The sequence below is a fragment of the Condylura cristata genome, unplaced genomic scaffold, assembly GCF_000260355.1.
Source record: "Condylura cristata isolate star-nosed mole 26May11 unplaced genomic scaffold, ConCri1.0 scaffold00010, whole genome shotgun sequence".
Taxonomy (NCBI): Eukaryota; Metazoa; Chordata; class Mammalia; order Eulipotyphla; family Talpidae; genus Condylura; species Condylura cristata.
Genome location: NW_004567111.1, coordinates 29,663,027 through 29,686,157, shown reverse-complemented (window position 1 = coordinate 29,686,157; position 23,131 = coordinate 29,663,027). Strand labels below are relative to the sequence as shown.

At 34.9% G+C, this 23,131-nt stretch overlaps 1 protein-coding gene across 4 annotated transcripts in view; it reads right to left on the bottom strand.

Annotated features, from left to right (window-relative positions):
- Nucleotides 1-23,131, bottom strand: part of DIAPH3 (diaphanous-related formin 3) — a 442,990-nt gene that overhangs the window by 295,143 nt on the left and 124,716 nt on the right. For all 4 annotated transcript variants that reach the window (XM_004680109.2, XM_004680110.2, XM_004680111.2 and 1 more), the window contains 4 exons: nucleotides 22,442-22,516; nucleotides 22,286-22,355; nucleotides 18,442-18,578; nucleotides 16,426-16,531 (listed from right to left, as the gene is read on the bottom strand). In XM_004680109.2, coding sequence (XP_004680166.1) covers nucleotides 16,426-16,531; nucleotides 18,442-18,578; nucleotides 22,286-22,355; nucleotides 22,442-22,516 — 388 coding nt within the window. The remainder of the gene's footprint in view (nucleotides 1-16,425; nucleotides 16,532-18,441; nucleotides 18,579-22,285; nucleotides 22,356-22,441; nucleotides 22,517-23,131) is intronic.

Sequence of the window (23,131 nt, the reverse complement as noted above, 5' to 3'; positions counted from 1 at the left end):
AATAAGTCCAAAGTCACAATGATCTCAAGGCCAACAACATCACTGATCTGGGTAATGGGATTGCTGTAACTAGTAACTATGAATAATGCACAATGAATACTGGAAAATTTACCAGACAAGTGTTCTTACATATTGGCAAAATTCAGTATTAGTGTATGTTACACTTATTAGGAAGGCATAAAAATATAAGAAGTCACAAAGAATATAGCTTACTAGAGATTTTAGTATACACCCAAAATTGTAAAAATTAAAAATCACTATTTTCAACTTTTCCCTTTTATTAATCACTGGCTGAAACATCATCTAAACACCAAAGAATGGAAGCAACTAAAATTGTATCTAGAAAAGTATCTTTGTTGGTGTTAGTGTTATTTTTCTAAATCCACATTCTACTAAATCTGGCAAGAAAGACAGGTCTACTGATCAATATGTTTAACCTCATGCTGTTCCCTAAATTGTCCTTTCTCCATTCCTTAAGGCAAGTTCCATATGAATTTAAAATGCTTTTTTTTTTTTGGATTAAAACATCAACAGGGGTCTCAGTTCCTGCTGGCTGAAATACATCATAATTGCTGTATTTGATATCTAAACAATAAAATCTGACCATAGCATGCCACTACTGTCAAAACTGAAGGTTGTTTAAAGTAGGGGTAAAATGTACCAGAATAGATGAAAGGGAAAAGAAAACATTTTTTTAATGAAAGAAGAAGAAAAAAACTTAAGACAATTCTGCTTTTCTAGTGCATTCACTCAGCTGTAACACCTCATGTCAAGAAGTCAAGTTTAAAATGCTTTCTTTCCACTCCTTTGCCACCATTACCTAAGTACTCACAAGCGTTTTCCTTTTTTCAGCAATACTGTATAATTTTAAAAGATCTCAAAGAGCATATAAGTGATCTTTCTGTAACATTCAGAGAAGTTAAATCAGTCTCAGTTTGGAAAAGATGGCAAAGGCTTCTGGAAAGGATGCAAAGAATTTAAAAAAAAAAGCAGTAAAGGCCCTCCCAGGTGGCGCAGCGGGTTAAAGCACTGCACTGAGAAACTAAAGCCACTTCCGCATGAGTTCGATACCCGCCTGCCCTGGAGGTGACCACATGGCGCGGCAGACCTCTCCTGACCCGCCCGCTGCTCCCCTCAGCAGTGTACTTCGTCGATCTGCCTGTTCTGCTTCCCCTCTGTCTCTGGTGAATCCTCTCACCCTCCGCATCTCTGGTCTGTACCCCAGTTCTGTACGAATAAATAAATAAATCTTAAAAAAAAAGCAGTAAAAATAAGCAACATAAATCTTAGCAGCAAATACCTACTGAATTAAAAGTAAGTATTCACCGAACACAGTAACATAAAATTAAGATCAATGGGCAATCCAAATTATTTCCAAGAAACATTCCTCCATCTAAGGAAAAATAGGAACATGAATTTCAGTTACTTCTTTAAAATTCTTTCCCAATTCTACTGATAAGTAGCCATTATTATTTCCAACAATCACTTTTTAAATAAATTGATTTTATATAAACATATTTCTTTGAATATATAGAAGATAAAGCAAAATGTATTGTTTACCTATGGTGAAAATTCCATAAGAAGGTAAGAAGGTAAGAAGCTTCTAACAGATTATAAACACAAGGTTCAAAGTCCTTGAATTTTTACCATAATGAAGTATGAGTTTTAACATAAGGTTTGAAATTTCAACACAGACATTGAGATATAGGTAGACCTTTTCCATCATACTTCTCAAACTAATATAGCACAGCAGCAGATCTGGATGCCAATAGGGCATCAATGCCATATGAACCTCATTTCCTAGAGATACAAAAGAAGGATCTGGAGGACATGCTACATGCCCAAATGCCCCCCCATACCCCCCTCCCCCCCCCCAGGCACAGCAGGTTAATGCAGCACTAAGAAGCTAAAGCCACTTCCACATGAGTTCGATGCCCCACCCCAGGAGGTGACCACATGGCCACATGGCACAGCAGACCTTTCCTGACCCACCCACTACTCCCCTCAGTAGTGTGCTTCATTGATCTGCCTGTTCTGCTCCCCACACTGTCTCGGTGAAGCCTCTCACTTCCCCTGCACCTCTGGCCTGTAGTCCAGTTCTGTATGTCCTATATATATATACATGTATGTATACATACATACATATATATACATACATACATATATACATACATACATACATATATATACATACATATACATACATACATATATATACATACATATATATATATATATATCATGTGCTACCAGAGTTAAGGAAATCATAAATAAAAACAAGGGCAACTAAATAACAATATCAACTCCTTAAGAAAACAGTGGGAGGGAAAAGAAGGGTTAGAATGGTCTAAGCAGAATTAAAATGTTCAAAGACAAAACCCTTTTGTTGAATGATAAGGAGCTCAGACTTTCTAAGGAGTCTGGGAGGGAGGAAAAGGGAAGAACAGAAAATGGAAGCAAGGTAAAGCTGGGTCAGGAAAAGCACAGTTTGTGTGCCAAGTCATTAAATTCAGACGTAATTGCAAATGGTGAGAAAAGAGGATTTGATATAAAGGCAATGATAGAAGGTAATATATACAATAAAATCTATTGTAGAAGTAACTCTGGTAACCAATGAGGAAAATGTGAACACTTTAATAAATAAAAAAAAGAAAATCTGACAGAGCCTGATAACTGGATCATTAAGGGCAGAGGTAGAAAATATAGGAGAGTCCTCCTACCTCACAAAGGTGGCAATACCATTACATGAGATATAAAATGCTAGGAGAGAAACAGATCTAGATAATAGGGCAAGTCCAGCTTTTAAAATTCAATGATGGGGCCCTCCCTTACGGCGGTGTGGGTTAAAGCACAGCACTGCAAGCTAGCCACAGCTGCTTCAGTGCCGAGTTCAACACCCAGCCCTGGAGGTGATCCACATGGCGCAGCAGATCTCTCCTGACTCACCCACTGCTCCCCTCAGGAGTGTACTTTGTCGATTTCCCTGTTCTGCTCCCTACTCTGTCACTGGTGAACCCTCTCACCACCCCTGCGCCTCTGGCTTATACCCCAATTCTGTATGGATAAATAAATCTTTAAAAGAAAAAGAAAAGACTACAGGGAAGGAGAATATATAATGACATATTCAACATAGATAAAATCTGCCTGTCAAGAATCTCTTTCAGTATAAAGGAGAAATAAAGATCTTCTCAAGCAAATGGAAGCTGAAGGGGTTTGCAGACACTAGGCACCTACTCATTAAAAAAAAAAAAAAAAAAGGTAAGAAATACCCTTAAATGGAAGAATATGCATGCTCTCTCACACACACACAGACACAGAGACTTGAACAAGGAAAAATAATAAGAAAACTATTAAAAATGAAAACAGCAAATCTTCACACATAAATAACCCATCCAATATAAATGGATTCAACCTATCAAGTGCACAGAATGGTTGGTTGGATAAAAAACAAAATCTGACTTTCTGCTATTTCCAAGAAACAAAGCTAAAGTCCAAAATAAACATTGGCTCAAAGTAAAGGGTCAAAAATAATACTAGATACACACAGGCCCACAGAAGAAACAAGAATTCAAATAATCTTATTTTCCACCTTGTGCCTTAAAAGAACAAGAGACTGAAACAACAAAATCCAGTAGAAGGAAGGAAATAGTAAAACCAGTAATATGTAATAACCAAGTTTTTAGATGCAGTCATAGAGAGTAGGACAAAAAGAAAAGAGGATGTTGGAGTATCGTGTTTACAGATTTTGATTTGTAGGTTGGGGAAATAAAGTCAAATAAAAAATTATCAATGAGTCAGAAGAAAAGCAGGGAAGTTAGGGTCTTCTATATGTAGTGGCAAAGGATCTTGACAGGGAAAACAATCTTCTGTGTCAAATGCTCCAACACATCAAATATGATTGGGACTAACTAATTAACCTCCGTTCAATAAATTGGTCACTTCAAAAGCGCAGTTTTGATAAGAGTTGTTGTCCCACGCAGAAAAATATTCACTTTTTCTCAATACCATATGAAATCAAGAAACAAAACTTACAATTAAAATCAGCTCTAAAATATTCTCCTGCCTCCAAATGTAACTGCATACTTTAGAAGTACTACTACTTATTAGCTTTGGTTTAGACACTCTGTGTTAAGTCAGATCTTTGGATGTGTTAGACCAAGAACACAGATAAAGTAATTCTGAAAGCAAATACTGCAACTTCATTTTGTTACTTTTATCCCAATTACCAACACAAGCAACATTACATCTATAAAGTTATTTTAAGAAAACTTATGGTTGGAGAGACCTGTGCATGCATATATGCATGTCTCCATCTGGGGTGTAGAACAGTTGAGGATTTCTCAAGGGCAATAGCAGGCTGAAAAAGCACTACAAGCATTGACCAGGCAAAGTTCACACCACCAATGAGGAGAAAATGGGCAGCCAAAATAATTACAGAGTGAGATGGGTGCTAACAATGTCATAAGCTTGACAATAGAGGCATCTAAAGGAATACTAAAGTAAATAAACTTAACAGCAGTCTCAATCCTATTTAATATAAGGCACAGAGCTTGTTAAAGACTTGTGAGAAACAAGCCAAATAATCTAAAGAACATCATTAAAAGTAGAAAAAGATTGACAGCAAGACAGAGGACTTGGACTCTGTACTGCTTATCAGCAAATAGCACTTTCTGCCCTTGAAAATAAAGTGATAGATCCTCTTAGGTAAATACATGTCACCTAAACTTCAACTAGAATGTTACACAATTTACTGCTCCCGATCACTATTGCTTACCACAAATATGAGAAATAATAAACATTATATCCAGTGTTGACCTTAGCTCTCTGATGCTTTTGGACAAACTACAAACTAGCATTAAATTTGAGGTACACCAACACATGATGCCTGACAGTGCTTTTTTTTTTTTTTTTAACAAGTTGTCATACAGACACTTTCTTTATGATATTCTGAGGGAACTGAGATGATCTCTAACAGCAACAGTAAGAATTCTTTAAGAATACACCCTTCAGCCAACATATTTGTTAACTGCAATAACTAAATTCATCTTACAAACAAGTACCAGTAAAGTACTTAAATAAAAATTTCTCCTGAATCTGTGACTACTTATTATCCAGACCTGGAAGTTACATATTACATTGCTATTCATCTTCCCAACCCCACAGCAGAAATTATGTCTTTCTTTACACAATCAGGTTTCACATTTATAAAGTTAAAATGAGTACATGATGCTTACCAAGAAATACTTTGCCTCCAGTGTAAATAAACTCTAAAGAATTTAAAATTCACATGTACTAATTCAGAAAACTAAAGTTTATTATGTAAACATAGAAATAAAGTATACTACCAAATGTAAAGTTATGTAATTTTATTTATACTTTCAATTAAATGCTCTCCAAATGATACAGTATGACAGTCAGTCAGAACTTGAGGTAACTACACATACAACATACAGACTCAAGAAATGAATTGCAGGATTCATGAGGCTGTAATTTATATTAACAGGAATATTGAAAAACAAACTTGGATTTTAAAATGTTTATTCAGACATTTCCCCTGACACATCATTAATTTCTTCTACAACCTCCCATATATTTCGTTGGAACTGCTAGTGTTGCAATATTCCTATGAAACAAGAGCTAACTTATAATTCCTGAGTAAAAGCTTCTTCAGGGCAGGGGTATATTTCATTCATCTCTTGTAAGTCTAGTACGTAGCATAACCCAGTATACAGCAGTCAATGAATAACTAACAATTTAAATATGAAACTTTGAAGTTATCTTTGAGACAACAGCTAATCTTGTCTTTCTGATCATCTGTACCATGACTCAGAAAATGTATTAAGTAGACAAAAAAAATTGTCAATAAATTCTAAACAAAATGGTAGCCATGAATTTCTACTTCAGTTTTTCCATACAACAATGAGTTGATAATCAAAATAAAGAAACACAATAAAATGTTCATCATGATTTACCAGTCCATTTAGCAAGTTTAATGGTGAGATGCACATTGGCATGTGAATCCTATGCAAAACTCAATGAAGATGATAACCAGAAAGGAATCAAAATAAATTGATTTTATTCATCCTTCTGGAATGTTTCAACAATGATCCTAAAAATACTTTATTCTATCTCCTCATTCGGTCCTTTGTTACATTTAAGAATATTTATGTGAAATTGAAAATAACATCAGTTATTAATAGTAACTTTCTACTACAGAAAGGCCTTTATTTGGTTGAGGGCAATATTAAGACTGGGTGCCTTTTAAATGTATGGAATGTAAGAGAACAAAATAAACAGAAGTAAATTAATTAGACTAAATACAGAAGACATTTTAACCTGTAGTTTATTCCATGCAACTATCCAATGTTTTATTTGATTATTGTCCAATGGCAAAAAATTACAGTAATTATAACACAAACAAGGGTAATTTTTTCTATTCTGTTTTCATACTTTAATGACTCTAATCAATCTAAATGGAATTTTCTCATTATCTTAAATTTAAAAATACCAGGTTTTTTCCTGTTTTCCAAGATGTGGAAAATGAGAGTCAATCAAATTTTCAAAGACCTACTGTGTAACTGTATTCAGTGAAATATGGAGATTAAAGAGATTTTTTTAAGATTTATTTATGCATACAGAACTGGGGTACAGGCCAGAGGTACGGGACAGTGAGAGAATTCACCAGAGATAGAGTGAGGAGCAGAACAGGCAGATCGACAAAGTACGCTGCTGAGGGGAGCAGCAGATGAGACAGGAGAAGTCTGCAGTGCCACATGGGTCACCTCTGTGGCCAGGGATCTAACTCACAATGAAGCTGCTGCAGCCAGCTTTGCAGGGCTGTGCTCCAACCCACAAGAGAAGCCCCTTAAAGAGATTCTTGAAAGAAAAATTTCCATTCTTTTAGCAACTATGAGAATGTAGCTCTGAACCTTTGATTGCTGACAGAATAAATGACCAAAAGACCAAGCTGCTGCCCATCCTCCACCCCTGAAATTTATCACATTTAAGTACAAGTCACAATTCACAGTTAATGTCTGAACAAAGAAGTATACTAAAACCCTAGTACAATGTTAGACTGGCCTGGAACCTCTGGAAAACAGTATGGAGGTTCCAAAAATATTAAAAATAGATGTATCATAAGATCTACCAAATTGCATTCCTAGGTATTTACTCAAAGAATACAAAATCACTAATTCAATAGGATATACGTATTCCTATGTTCACTGGTGTACTATCTATAATAGCTAAGTTATAGGAATAACCTAAGTGCCAATTGAAGAGGGGTGGGTTAAGAAGATGTGGTACCTACACAACGGAATACCATTCAGCTATTAGAAAGAGATGAACTCTGGCCATTTGTAGCAATATAATGGAAGTAGAGACGATAATGGCAAATGAAATAAGCCAAGTGGAGAAGGGCAAACACCAGGCAGTTTCACTCATATGTGGAATGTAGAGGCAAAAAAGAAGTGGAATAGACAAAACCAAACTAAAGCAAACCTAAGAAATATCACTCAAAATTGAGGCTGCAAGAAGGAGTGAGGATAAGGGTAGAAAAAGGGGTAAGGGAGACCAATGACCTAAAGTGAAGGACTAAGGGAGGGGGGCATGGGTGGTGTGTGATCTGGTTTACCTTTATCATGTACAGTGTTGTAAATGAATGTCATGTCAATAAGAAAAAATACAGTATTAAAAACAAATACTGAAACAGGTGTAACACTGGGAATCTGATTTGAGAATTCTCCAAACACTTTACCAAGTCCTCACAAAACTGTCAGCCTAACACATTTCCAGGCAATTTTTCTTCATTCCTACTCTCCTTCACCTGGTATTAGATGTACATTGAGCTTGACCTCTCAGTCTTTTCCCCAGCTCTCTCCAGGTCCCCTACTAGGCATTTCTCCTAGGGCCTTTCATATGTAATCTCTTGCTTCTCAGAGGACCCTGATTAACATGACCTTGTTTTCCGAAGCAAGTTTCAGCAAGAATATAATTTTCAAATTGGCTGATTCTTAAGTACTATGAAGGAAATTTCTTATTTAATAGAATGCTTTCGTATTTTTCTTGTTCTCTAGATGTGAACACCTTCTCTGCATTTTTATATGTAACCATGAAATACTTACTAAGACCATGTCCATATAGATACCTGAATAGGTTTGGAATCCAATGTTCTCCTAGAGTAAGTTTCAAAGCTATCAGAGGCTTGGACTGCAGCCCTGGTTTTTGCTTCTTTGGAAAATATATTTCATTGCAGACAAATAATCTACCCTATCAATCCTAGAAGGGCATACCAACCTGCCTATTGGCTGACTCTTAAATATACCTATCACCCTGTCCCACTTTATCAACATTATCACTAAATATTAAGAAGTGTAAAGATATGGTGATTCCACAAAAAGGTGAATGTGCTTAATGCCACTGAAGTCTACAATAAAAGATAGTCAAATGATAAATTTTTGTTATATAGGTATTACCACACCAAATGCAAAAAAAAAAAAAAGGAAAAAAACTACAAAACAATGGCTGTGAATTTCAAATATGGATAAAGAAATTAAGATTTGAATTATTTTTACTAGGTAATATGTGGGGGGGGCACAGAAGCACAATATAATTCTAGTTAATCATCAGTATATAGAATACACTAAATTTAACTTAAAGAAACCAAGGGGATATTAAACAACTGAAGTATATTTTATGTGATCAAGCTCAGAAAATGAACCAGTTCATACAATGCATCAAAAACAACAGAACAGTACATTATCACCATCAAAAGATTCACCATCTCTGCCTTATTCACATCTGTTCTCTGACACAACATTGTGTCTTGTGTTCATGCTTGCTCTCTGACGCCTATATTAATGAAGGCTTCATCCCATTCAATCTACATCAAGGTTAAAATGAATGAAGATCAGTAATAGGAGCATCTGCTTGAAGGAAAGGAAGGTGACCAGATGATGTTTAGTTGTCTGTTCTCAGCTGCAACACAATTCTCTCTGGGTGGTCTAAATTTCTGCATAAACTGCAAATTGAGGCAATGATGAGTTTTCATTTGCATGGTTCTTTCAAAGATACCTATATAGCAAGAAACCTTGGAAGATCAAGTGAATCCTCATGAGCAAAGTGCATGCATATTTTGTCTTCAATATACTAAAGATAATGTCCTTTCTGAAGCAAATGGTAGGAATATTCCCAGTTCATTATAAAAGACTGGGTTTCTGTAAATAAGTTCAAATTCCATCTCCTATAGCACAGACTACCTCCTCTGCCCTGACATCAGACAGTTCTACCAAAGTAAGGATTGACACCATCATACTTGAACTAAAAATCCAAGTTTATCAGCCAGCTGAGAGGTACTTTGAAAGTACTGTAAATGGGAGTGGCCAACTGTGAATAATTTTCTTCTACAAGCACACATGCACTAACATGACTGGCTATCTTTTAAGGAAGCCATGCATTAACTTGCCTCTCCAGGAACACCTTCCTAGTATCTTAGAGGTGAATATAAGAGATATTCAAATGTTTCTAAGAAATGTTCAATGATCTAAGGAAACATTACCAGCACACCATAAGGCCCTCAGACAAATCTGGAGATCTCTGATGTACTCTCTAGTTATTCAGCGGAGCTTCCCAGAGGGAAAAGTGATCACTATTTATCACTATGTATATGCATCCTCTGGGCAGTTATCTCTATGATGACAGCCATGAATTTAGACCAGATAGTAAGAAACCTACCTCAGATTTTAGTGACGTGATCAGTGATACTACATCAGCCGTGAAAGGGCCTCAAGTCAGTTTTAACTCATGGATGAAGGTTGTTAGGGATGAAAGAATTGTCCTAGATTTACTCCTTGCAGAATAACAGCCAGTCTGTGCAATTACTGAAACTTCAGGCTAAGTGGAAAGATGATCAATAGAAAAAATTGAAAGCCTCATAGTGTTCTAAGGAAGAATCCAGTAGTTTATGGGATTTGTTCAACTAACTATATCTGGGACCTAGAAGGCATGGAAGAGGTCAATACTACAGCTTGGCCTCACATGCTGCTTGAAGTCCTGCTGATCAGTAGCCCTAATTAAATACCTTATGAGAAATGAATAGACTTCATTACAGCCTGTATCATTAAAAGTAATTGCCACCCTATCTACATCATATGTTATCTCCCTTAACCTCAGGATTTCTCTCCTAAAACATAACCAACTGCAACTGGAAATTGGATCAGATACAAAGCAGATACTTGAGCTAATGTTATCGCTGTGGGAAACTGTGTCTGATTGAGGAGCTCATACAATAGTAGCAAACTAAAGTACCTATTTCTAAGTGTCATAAAATCTCCTTCATACCCCAGCCATGAGACCTAAGGGACCGAAGAGAAGACACCATACTATCCCAAGTCTGAAGATATATATATACAAGAAGAAAAGTCAAATATCTAGCCTCAAAACTCTAAAACTCTTACATTTTAATTTATTGCCTAACAAAAGCCACAATTTAATCAGCCCCCTGAACAATGAGCAAAGGTTCAACAAACTCTGTTAGAAAACATAATGCTTCTGTTACTATAGCAAAGCATGGCTCTAAGCAGAGGTGAGCGGAGACTCAGAAAATAAAAGAGAAATGAAAACAAGTAAAATCGTAGGATAGTAACAACTGATTCACCCTCCCTTATTCCAACCCTCTTCTACTTTTGAACACCTTGTGGGCATGAGGACACAGTCACATAGGTGAAGACTGGGCCCTATGACTGAGGGCTTGGCACTGTGGTAAAAACTCAACTATCTGTTCTTAATGACTTCAGTGCTGACCAGGGTAAGATATAATGTTTCCACTAGAAAATCCCTGGGTATGATGTGGCCATTTTGTATTACTTCTGGCTGTATACTATCTAGTCAGTTTCCTAGGCCTGCCAGAAATTTTTTAACACCTCAAAATAAAACTCTGCTTAAATTACCCAGCAAGTACTACCTTAAAGTTGAAGATCTCTGTCTGACATACTTAATAAAAGTAATCAACACGTATTTTAAGTCTGATATTTATTTGTACTTTCTTTCACAATAGTGACTCTAAGGCCTGGAAACATTTTCAAGTTACCTTCACTTTTTTACTACCCAATATGGTGTTGGGAATGTGAAAATCTGTTCAATTTTACCATAATCATAAGTAGTCAAATTATCTTCATTATTATTATTAACCTCAAGAAAATCTAACAATCCTCCATTTAAAATTGCTTTATATAAATATACTTTGCAATAAAAAAAGCAATGAGGATTTTTTAAATTTTATTTTCTCTCATTTTCTCCAATTTAAAAGGCAAACAATTTATTCAGTGATAAACAAATTTTATTGTTAATTTGGTGATTTGCTAATATCACTCATAACTAGTAATTTTAATAAATGCAAATTATATAACTAATGGAATAAAATAGGCACTTAGAGCAATAGTTTTATGGGAAAATTGATAACCAGCTAGCACTAAAATATACTTTACTTGTAGAAAATTCAGAAACTCCCAAGTGGAAAGTATTTTAGGGTATTACTCAAGTTTTTCTTGAGCATTTTAAAGGAAATGGAATATAATCAGCAATCCTGAAAGATATTTTACTTAGTCTCTCATAACCCCCAACCCCCATGATTATCTGAAAAATGGTACCTTCACTCTTAAGTGAAACTTTCCACCTGCCACTATTTCACACATTGTGCCAAGTAATAATTAGAACTTCTTTATTAAAAAGTAAAAACCTGTAACAAAACTGTTAGGAAAAGGGATTTGTTAGGAAAATAGGAGATTTACTAATTCTTCCCATTGTGTATCCTTAATCAAATGTACATATATTTAACCTGATCTTATCAGAAAATGAGAAATAACTAAATATACTAAAAAGACCTTTCACTCCTCAATGAAAATTAAAACATTAGTAGTAAAATTTACTGTTCATGAGACAGCATAACATAATGCTAAAAACATAAAATATACACTTGCAACTAAAGTAATGTTTCAGGAAGGCAATTACTAATAGTCACCTATATATCTTGATAAAAAATATCCTAAGAAGTGAATCAAACATGAATTTTACAACAAAGGAAGAAATTGCTGCGAGACCCCTCCTCTCCACTCTTGTTCCTTCAACACTAAATATAGCCAATAAACAGCTCTTAACAAAGAAATCGCCACAAATACTCAGAGAGCAGCATCATTCATGATAGCCAAAAAGTAGGTAAAATCCAATCTCCACCAAGTGACAACTAATAAACATTATGGGGTATAACTATGCAACAAATTATTATTTAGATATATTATTTCTCCCCCCCAAAAAAAATGAACTCCTAATATATGCGACAATATGGATGAACCTTGGAAATAAGCTAAGTGAAAGAAGCCAGTCACAAAAGAACACATAGGCCTGAGTTCTTTTATGGGATTCTATGGAACTAGCATAAATAGCAGTTGCCTGGAGCTAAGAAGAATGGGAGTATTGTGAGGTGGCAACTAAGGAATTAAAAGTATCTTTTGGGCCTGATAAAAATATTCTAAAACTGCTACTGGTGAAGATTACAATGTATATATAAAGAAACACTTAAAATACACTTTAAATGGTGATGTTATGAGATGTAAGATTTTATCTGAATAAACTAATTTCCGGCCCTCCTTGGTGGCACAGGAGGCTAAAATGCAGCACTATGAAGCTGTCTGTGGCCACTGCAGGGCAGCTTGATCGCTGGCCAGGGAGGTGACCCAAATGGCACACCAGACCTCTTTACTCACGCTCTGTTCCACTCATCAGTGTATTTTTGTTGATCTGCCTGTTCTGTTCCTTACTCTGTCTCTGGTGATTCAACTCAACCCTCATGAACTCAACCTACGTGAGCCCCAGGAATCCCAGTTCCTGTATGCATAACTAAGTGTTTTAAGAAAATAAAATAAAAATACAGGAAGAAATCTTCCCAAAAACATTTAAAAAATTAATTTCAAAAATTAAATTAAAAATTTGTCTGAGTAAATCATTTTAAACTTGCATCAAATCTTTAATTTTTTAAATTCTTCACCTTAGCATCTTCTATAGAAACTATAATCTTAACTCCAAATTTTAAATAATAATTGTCTTTCAGAGAATTTCACATTTACAAACTAAACAGAAATTTATTATAAGTCTAAAAACCCTTTTTTTATAACATATCTTCAGTAATATCAGAGTAACTGTACACAGAGTAATCTTACCAAGGAATTGTGTATGTGCTTTTTTTCAAATATTTATTTTTATGTATTTATTTATACAAGACTTGAGGGGTGTAGGCCAGTGGTACGGAGTGGGGAAGGTAAAGGGTTCACCAGAGATTGAGTGGAGAGCACAACAGGTAGATCCACTGAAACGCACTGCTAAGGGGAGCAGGAGGCAAGTCAGGAGAGGTCTGCTGCAGTATGTGGGTCAGGCCCTGACTAGATACTGCACTCACGCTGCAGTGGCTGGCAATAGATTGCCAGAGCTGAGACTTTAACCTCTGTGCCACCAGGGAGGCCTCCAAAGAATTATTTATTAATGTAACTTGCCAACCATTTCAATTGGTAATCAACTGAAATATAAAAGGTCTAATTATCTACTTTAAATGTATCTTGCAATGAATAATCCCAAGATTAATATTTTGAAATCAGAATTATTCTCTGGAGAGTACCATATGTTGATGTACTTATTAACAGTTCATTCTTTGTTGGTGCTAGGAAATACACTATGGTTTCAGTGTATCACAGTTAAACCATTCACTTGTTAAATGGCATCTGACTTGTTTCCATTTGGGGGCTATGACAAAATAAAAAACTTTGCTATAAAAGTTGCCTATCAGTTTTTGCCTGAAGATAAGTTTTTATTCTTCAGGTTCAAGAATGTAATTGCTAGTTTGTTGAGTCAAGTGCCAATTTTAATATAAACAATAGTCATGTTTATGAAAAGAAATAAACACTATCATCAATTTCCATTCTCCACTTATCTTTTAATTATAAATACAACTTTTTTAGGACTAGCATTTATTGAACACTTACATTAATAGACTAGGCACTACTCTAAACATTTAAACCCTTTATCCGTTATAATTTCTGTACTGACAGGTAGGTACTAATATTATGCCCATTATACAACATAGAAGAATGAGACAAAAGAGAGATTTGGGGACTTAATCCAAAGTTACAAAGCTAGGACACACAAACAAAGATTTAAATTCACAAGTCTAACTATTGCTTCCATAACAAAACAATGCACCTCTTATCCTTATAACATATGTATGATAAGACACAAAATGTACATATAAGCACTTTACCTATAATTAGAGGATAATGTTTGCATGGGACCATTACATTTCAATAATAAAATTTAAAAATTAGGCATAATATCTAATATGCTACACAAATCACCAAAATTAATCCAACAATCTACTTACGTTTGTACAAATATGACAAAAGTAAATGGTAACATATACTCAAGGAAAGCTCATGAAATAATTAGCCACAGTTTCTTTCAGGTTTACTCTTTATTAGTCTTATGAAAAATACAAAAGCTGGGATGAGATGAGGAAGGACGAGAAGGGAAATGAAGATATTGGGGTATAAATTGAAGGTACAAGCTTCCAACTGTAAGGTAAGAAGAACATAATGAACAAATGATGACTACTGCTACTGATACCATATTTAACATAGGAAAATCCTAAAAGTTATCATCATTAGAAAAAAAGTATTCTTAAAAAAGTATCTTTTTTTTCTTCTTATTTTATTAATATGAAAAAATGGATGTTAGGTTGAACCACTTATGGTAATTATTTCACATTATATGTAAATCAAACTATCAAATTGTACACCTTAAACTTCTACAGTGATATAGAGGATATGTCATATTGTGTCATACATCATACGATATAGTGATATCTCTATCAATCATTTCTCTATAAAAAGGGGATGGAAGGGGTATGTCCTAGCAAGCAAAGCAGGGAGTGAAGAAGCAGAAAGTATTCCATAATCTTCATTCCTCTTTTTTTTTTTTTAAAGATTGGCACACGCAGTGTGTCAGAGGTACTTGGCACATTTCCAATCACACTTTAGCACTTTGACCTGCACAAGTGAGTAAGGTGGAGTTCTTTACCAAAAGCTCTAGCAATTAGGCGTGGAGCTCTTCAAGTCTATCCACTAGCCAGAGAAACAGATCACAATAGGACTCCCTCACTAGCCATCCATACACACTAATACCAAAAAGGTCATAGACACAAACACCATTATCAGAAAAGTCACAAGAAATTAATCTGAAAGTGCCTAGCATTTTGATTTTTCATCACATACTGTTAATTTCTTTTAATTTACAATAAGATTTATATTTTCTATTTCTACCAAAACAAGGAATAAAATGCCAAACCTACATAGAACTTAAAAAATAAATAAAATATAAAAACCAGAAATTTTTACTAATAAGTGACTCCAGCTTAACTTCACACTAATAATCATCTTGTTTCCAAAGCAGCTGCACAGTAGAACCACTGGGGATCTTAAAAAGAGCCCAATAACAAGGTCACACCTAACCAAAAAAATTATTTAAAAATTTGGAGGTAGAGGGACCTCCCTGTTGGCGCAGCAGGTTAAAGCACAGCACAAGGGGGCTTAAGTCTGTTCCACATAAATTCGATCCCCGCCTGCCCTGGAGGAGATCCACATGGCGAGGCAGACCTCTCCTGACCCGCCCGCTGCTCCCCTCAGCAGTGTACTTCGACGATCTGCCTGTTCTGCACCTCACTCTGTCTTTGGTGAATCCTCTCACCCTCCGCATCTCTGGCCTGTACCCCAGCTCTGTACGAATAAATAAATCTTAAAAAAAAAAAATTTGGAGGTGGAAGTCAGTATCATTATTTTATTGAGACATTCAGGTTTTATTATTAGTCATTTTAACAATAATGTAACAATAAAACTATTTAATAAAAGGAGAAATTAAATGACTTATGTAACTTCTGTGTTATAATGTCTAAATCTAAATGAACTTTTGGAAAGCATTTAAATATCTCTAAAAATCTCCATTGATGTAACTTGAGTCTCACTATTATGCATTTAAGCTTTCAACTTTTCATATACAAAAATTTACACGAGAAACCATAACTCATTTAGTTGCCAAAACTTCTTAAAAATTAGAATTATCAACTGACACTTAGAACAAACAATCCTTGGAACTGAGACTATTTTACAGAGAAATCTATTAGGTTAATTTCTAAGACGATTTCTTAGAAATAATCATATACACCAAGTGATACCTAAAGATAAATTGTAATATGGTATAAATTAGAATTCTATACATTAAAGGTGATACCATAAGATATTCAATGGCATGCCTGATTGCATGCTACAGTGTTAAATGTAAGCCAATCAGAAAACAGTCACAAACAGTAAGTCTGATATACTTGAAACCTACTTGCAATTGTACTGAATTGTGCCGAAGACCTTCCACAATAGAAGAAAATCTGTCAATTTTTCTTTCTTCTCCAGCTGACGTTAAGGCTTCTAAAACTTCTTCAAGGCTATTGGAAATTTTTAATCCATTAATTAATGAATTTGTAAACAGATAACTCAAATGCCATAATACCACTAATGATTACTAAATTCCAGCCAATACTAAGCTACAGATAACATATTAAATGTAGTTTACAGAGTATATAGTACATATCAGTTTTCTAAGCATGTATGTGCTTCACCTATTCCTCATAACCCTAGGATGATGTTTATTTATCAGCATTATACTATCCTTACTGCACATCAGAAACAATGTGAATCATTTATAAGTGTTAATAAAGTATATAAATGTTAGTTTTTTCTGTAATTCTATGAGGTTAGTGCTATTATTACCATCCCACCTTATATATTAGAAAAAGTTTAAACAACTTGCCCAAAGTCTCACTTAAACTAAACAGCAGAACAATCATCTGAAACCAGTCAGTCTATGTAATGAGCACTATATAAATGCTCTCAGTTACAACATTGTACTTTCTCTCAACTCCAAAGTTGGATACATGTAAATAAATGAAGTTCTGATAGGAAAATATATGTACTAGTAAGGCATTATTGCCAAGTACAAACTACACAAGAAAAATATTTGTTCTTCCTTTAAAGAAGATTGTGTTAACTTGGGTATCACAGCAGCTCACAGTCTGGGTACATAAACATGTAGTTCTAGCATTATTTATATCATTTTGATACCTACTCTGAAATCAAGAAAAAAGTAAAAATATGGAAGTGAAGAAGAAACAAAAAAGAGAAGAAATAAAGAAAAATGGTAAATGAAAGGGAGAGGCAGGAAATAAAAGGAGAGAAACAGATAGGGAAGGAAAAGAGGACAAAAAGAGAAGGAATAGGAAGTAAGAGAAAGAAGAAAGCAGAGCGAAGAAAGAAAGGGAGAAGGGGGTGCAGCATAGGAAGTATCTTGTGCATCAGCATGAAACTGACTTTGATTTCTACAGTGCAATTAATGTGGGCTTTTGAAATGGAAAAGGCAAAGTGCTGAAGCTGTACCAGGCTCTGTTGCTGGATGGCACTAGGGTGCAGCATGGCCATCAGTACTGGCTCCAAGATGGCAGAGCCAGTGACAGTGCTGCCGGCTCACTCCACCAGTGAGGCAACATGAGCAGCTGAGCCCCACAGGTCCCAAGCCAGCAGGATCACCACAGGACGACTTTCATGTAAGTGCAGAATTCCACTGTAGTCAGAAGTCCGCCTACCCTTCCTTGAGAGGGTGGTTTCTGTTTGCTCTTTTGGTTGTACAGTTTTAATATGTTTATTCGTATTCAATTTTATTATTTAGTATATTTGTGTCACATGCAATTTCTTTGTAAATTATCTTAGGATACAGAAAATATATTAGATATGCATACTGATGGGTTTATTTCACTTTTTAGGTAACACATTTTATCCGTTTTAGCGACAATTTAATTTTTAAGAGACTCTTATAATTAGAAGCTAATTTTCTTTAAAAAAAAAAAAGAAAGAAAAGACTGTCTTTTTACCTTTGTACTTAACATATATGTAATGGTCTTTTAGTTATAGCACAAACTAGTAGGGAAAAATGTCATTAAAATTTAAAGCTTTAATGTATACTTTACAGTCAAAAATTATGGAACCTCAATCAATAAAGTCCTGTTTATTACATGTATCACTTTCCATACCATTTGAATATTTTTCAAGTTCTCATTTAAAGCTGTTTAATAGAGTTGATTTCAGAACAGTTTAAAATATGAAACTAGTCTTCTAGAGATATGTTAGTTGACGACTACTAAGTACTACTACTATATAATTTCTTTTTAGTCAGTAGGTATGAGCTACTTAAGTGTATTGTATTTATTTAAAGTAAAATCTAGTCTAAAATAAAACAGATGATGAAAACATTAAATGAAACAAACTGTATAAAAGGTTTACATAATTAGCGAAAAGGACTTACATGCTTTCTTCCCCTACAATGCACACTGCAGAGAGGAGTTTAACCACATCGGTCATCACATGTGGGTGCTCAGGATCGATGGCTTTGGCCAGTAAAGAAAGACTTCTCTCTTCACTCATAATTCTTTCCAATCCATACTACAACGTGTGGGAAATAAAAAGCCAGGAGTCGATTGAGAAAACTAACTTAAAGAAAAGACAGTTATACAAAAAGATAAATACATGTTTACCCTTAGGAAGGCAAGAGATAAGAAAATACCACACTAAAAAATTTATAGCAGTATTAATAACTTCTCAACTGTGATTCTGGCACAGTGTGACTGAGGGTTATTTCAATAGTTCCATTAAAGAAAGGCAAAGAAGGAAAGAATGACATAGAAATCTCTCAACAGGAACAGAGAAAATAGTCAGATGTTGATGCAGACACTGAAGCCTTGACAAGCTTACCTGAGGAAAAAAGGTTACTAAGAGAGGTGCTACCAAAGTAATGTATACATCAGCATTATCCCACAGAAATATAATGGAAACCATATGTACACTGAAAATTTATTTTTTAAAAAAAGTAAAACTAATTTTCATGAAATTAAACCAATATACCATTTTCAGCACAGATTAAAGTACAACATCGACTAGTAAGATAAGTTAGTTTTATTTTCCTTCTGAAGTCTGCAACATCCATTGTGCATTTTAAATTTACAGACTATAATTCAGACTAGCCACATTTTAATTTCTCATTAGCCACAAGTGGCAAGCATATTACAAAGTACAAGCCTAGATAGTCACAATTCATAAATGGACAAAAGCTGAAGTATAATTTGGGTAGACAGCATGCATACAATAGCATGAAGTGTATGTATTCTGATCCCAATGACACTTTATTGTGTAAGGATATTGCAGTATGAACACATGCTATAAGCGGTATGATTATTGGATAAGAACAATTTGTCTGCTACTTCTAAAATGTCACATCCTATTAAAAAGGAGTCATGTTAATGACTTAGCTTTTTGATTGAAGGATATATACATTTCTTAGAGCCCACTTACCATCTAAGGAAGGTAATTGTCAAATAACAGAAGATGACAAGAAGCAATAAAATGGTACTATCTATCTACTATGCATCCCAGAGGAACCTTCAAAAGCATTCGAAATAGATTGATTAGAATTACCAGTAAGCACTAAAGAAGACCTTAATCCCATTTACAGATCTATGAACTATAGCTTAACTCAAAATTAACATTAGACATAAGTGTCAAAGTTAAATCTGTAACAAGATTAGACCCAAATGCTTTGAACGCTATAAAATTCTCACAACCTTCCTGTCTTGTCCATGGCACTCATATAAAGAAGACTTTATACTGTGCTGAAACACTGCATGTGCTTTAAACCGCTTCCAGAAGAAAATGAGTGCAAAGGACGGAGAAAGGCCAAAGGCCCCAGGACATGCAATTTTTGGAGCGACTTCTATGCCTTTTTGGGAGGAAAGTTTCAGAAAAGACAGAAAAACAGCCAAGATATGTTCACTTTTGTAATGCTGAGGGCTATTGACAACTAGAAACAAAGAGTAGAAAAACAGGCATAAACCAGAGACCACAACATAACTCCATGATCCTTCCAGGGAATTGTCAGAGTGTAAAGCACCACTCAGTTGCAAATCAAAGTCAGTCAATCATTGATCAGAAGTACCAAAGGGCTGGTTCTGTCCTAGTAAGCCTAATGATTGAGTCAAACTTTGTTCCCACAGTTCCCCTTCATTGCCTACCAATGACTGTCCACAGTACCTGCACTCTGGAACCAGGGTATTTCAGTCTCTGAATGTCATTCAAACTGACTTCCTTCAACTCTCTTTATTAAGGCCTCTCCCCCTAAACCATCATGTGTGAAAAGTAGAGCAGGAACAACCTCTGATTTCCTGGTTTTGCCCAACATAAGAGAAGTCTGTAATTTTGCTAACATAAAAATGTGTAATATGCGTTTTAAAACTAAAATGAGGACATAGCACTACTCAGCATCTAGAACTACAAACAATGGCCCCCGACTTGTATAAACTTACTCCCATTTAATTACTAAACAGAACAAAAATGCTGATTTTCCATGAAACAGTCAACTCACCAGTATTGGCATTTAAAAGTACATTAAATAAAAGCTATTATGAGGTTAGAGAGGTGGTGACAAATTCTGGAAGGTCTAGGATGTCTCTCTACTGAATGTCAAGGTCCCACTCTGAAGCACATGAAAACACATGTGTTCTAAACTAAGGATCAATGTCACATTCCATTTGCATTCTATATGAGGCTCATTGTTACCTAATAAATGGAATTTCAGGCAGCTTAAAATATACTGGGCAGTGACAGGTTAAGTTATATGTCTGCATTGGAGGGCTAATACTTTCAAAATACTGGTGCCAGACAACTGCCCAAAGTGAGTTAATGTCAGTAGCAGATTAACATGGGTAAGGGGACAATTAGGAGTAAAGCAATTTCACAGTGGATGCCCACCTCAAAGCAACACAAAAATTTCACAAATCAAAATGAAGCCCCTATTAACTATATCAACTTCTCATCCTCACTTTCACTTTCTTCCAAAAAGTCTTCTCAAATTAAAGATCCACATGTCTGCTTAGTTTGGGGAAAAAAAAAAAAAAGTTCTCGGTCTTCCTCTACTCTCAGTCCATCACCAGTGAAGTTTTCCAATTCTGACATTCTCAGTAAAAGAATGCTATGCCTCTGTGTGTTAGGGCCTCTCCTATTTGTTTTTTCTCTTTTTCACCTACCACTTACAGGAGTCTACAGAAGTCTACTTCATGTATCTAAAAAATAACTATCATAGGACAGTGAGTCCATAAAGAAAGGACGCATGATCATCCTTGAAAATCATATGTGATTGGGAGAAAAAAATGTATCCATGGTCAAAAATAGAAAAAGTAGTTCTGGAAAATACATTAAATCAGTAAAAATACATTAGATTGATAAGGTAAAAATAATTAGACATACTAATTTTGCTACATTTAGTAAAAAGAAATGTTCATTACTTAAGCACCAGTACTTCCACATACAGTCAGTGAAAGGTTTAACCCTGAAAATAAAGGCAACAACACTAAAAATTAACAAAATATACAGATAATTCTGCTACAAAACACAAATCACATCACCACAGGTAAATGTCCTTGCCTACTGTCTTACAACAACTAAACACGTATCATTACTGCAAACATGATTCGGTAAACAAGTTCTGGGACTAAAGCTGAATATATGGCACAGGATTGAGCTATTTTCCGTAAATGACAGTATACAAAGAAGGAAACGGTGTCAGAGAAACCTAGTGCCAGTATTACTCTCTGCTAATCTGGCCTCTTTAAATATGCAAGCTGCTTGTTTACATATTATATTTACTCTCAGTATTACAGGTATTAAGTCTCACTGTTCCATTTAGGGCCTTTTATATATGTTTTCGTTAATTTCATTATGGAGTTAAATATCTAGACTACAAAAATTAAGCCATGCCAGCTTAATTCCTAGGTATTAAGTATCACAGCAGACAAGTAACATTCAAGTATGATTTCAAAGGTGATTTATGAGATACTTTTGAAAATTAACAAACAACGAAGGGAGACAGGAGAAAAAGAAATAGTTGTAGAGCAGGAAAAGGGCCCCTTCCGTCCCCAAGTTTCTTCTGTTACTTTGATACAGAATTTTAAAAATCAATACAATTCATTTTTTTCATCAGGTACTAAACACCATTCCAAAGCAATGCATCACTTCAGTGCAAATTCTGTATTATACAGCTCTTGTTCTCAAGAATGCTACATGAACTGGAGAAGCATGAATACAATTACATATTTACATACCTGTGTATTCATCAAGGCCTTTAGACATTGTATGACTTTATGTTGGTTCTTCTTTACTATTTTTTCTTGACTGCATTGGCATAAAACATCAATGTTAAAATTATAATTGAACATGCAAATGTAGCTTGACTGAATGTAATTATTAGCAATACTTACCTTTTCCCATGAATCAGTCTTTCCAAAATGTTTAGCAATAATCCAAGGCCTTCATGTCCAAAGCTTTCCACCCAACTGAAAAGGTGATAAAAATTTAATTCTATATTTATTGTTCTTGTCTGGAATATCACAATAATGCTATCACAAATACTTTATACTTTTTATATTCTAATCATAAATACAAGACTAATACCATACACAAAATCATTCAAGATTCATAAAGTTAATTATAAAATAAAGAGCAAAGATGGGATAGGCCATTGGTACTCTGACTGGAGGAGGGAAGACTCAGCTCTACATGAAGAAAGATTACTGAAGAAGTTAATCAAAATGTTGGAAAACTATTTAGAGAATTTCCCAAACCACTAAAAAGCATCTTTGTAAATGTTAAAAATTTCTTGCTTTAAAGATTATTATGTTTTAAATAAGTATTTCATTTTGACCAAAGCACCTCTATACCATAAACTCACTGACATAATCAGAGTACTGTATGTACATCACCACTGTTCTCCTCAATTACAGGAAAACCACCTTTGTAGAAATACAATTTGGTGATTCACAAAGCCTAGGACAATAAATAAGGTAAACATACCTTTAGATAAATAAGTATATATGTGTCTATGAGTGTGTGCGTATAGATACATACACACATGGTTTGGGCCTATGACTTGTGAGGCTTTCAAAAACAAC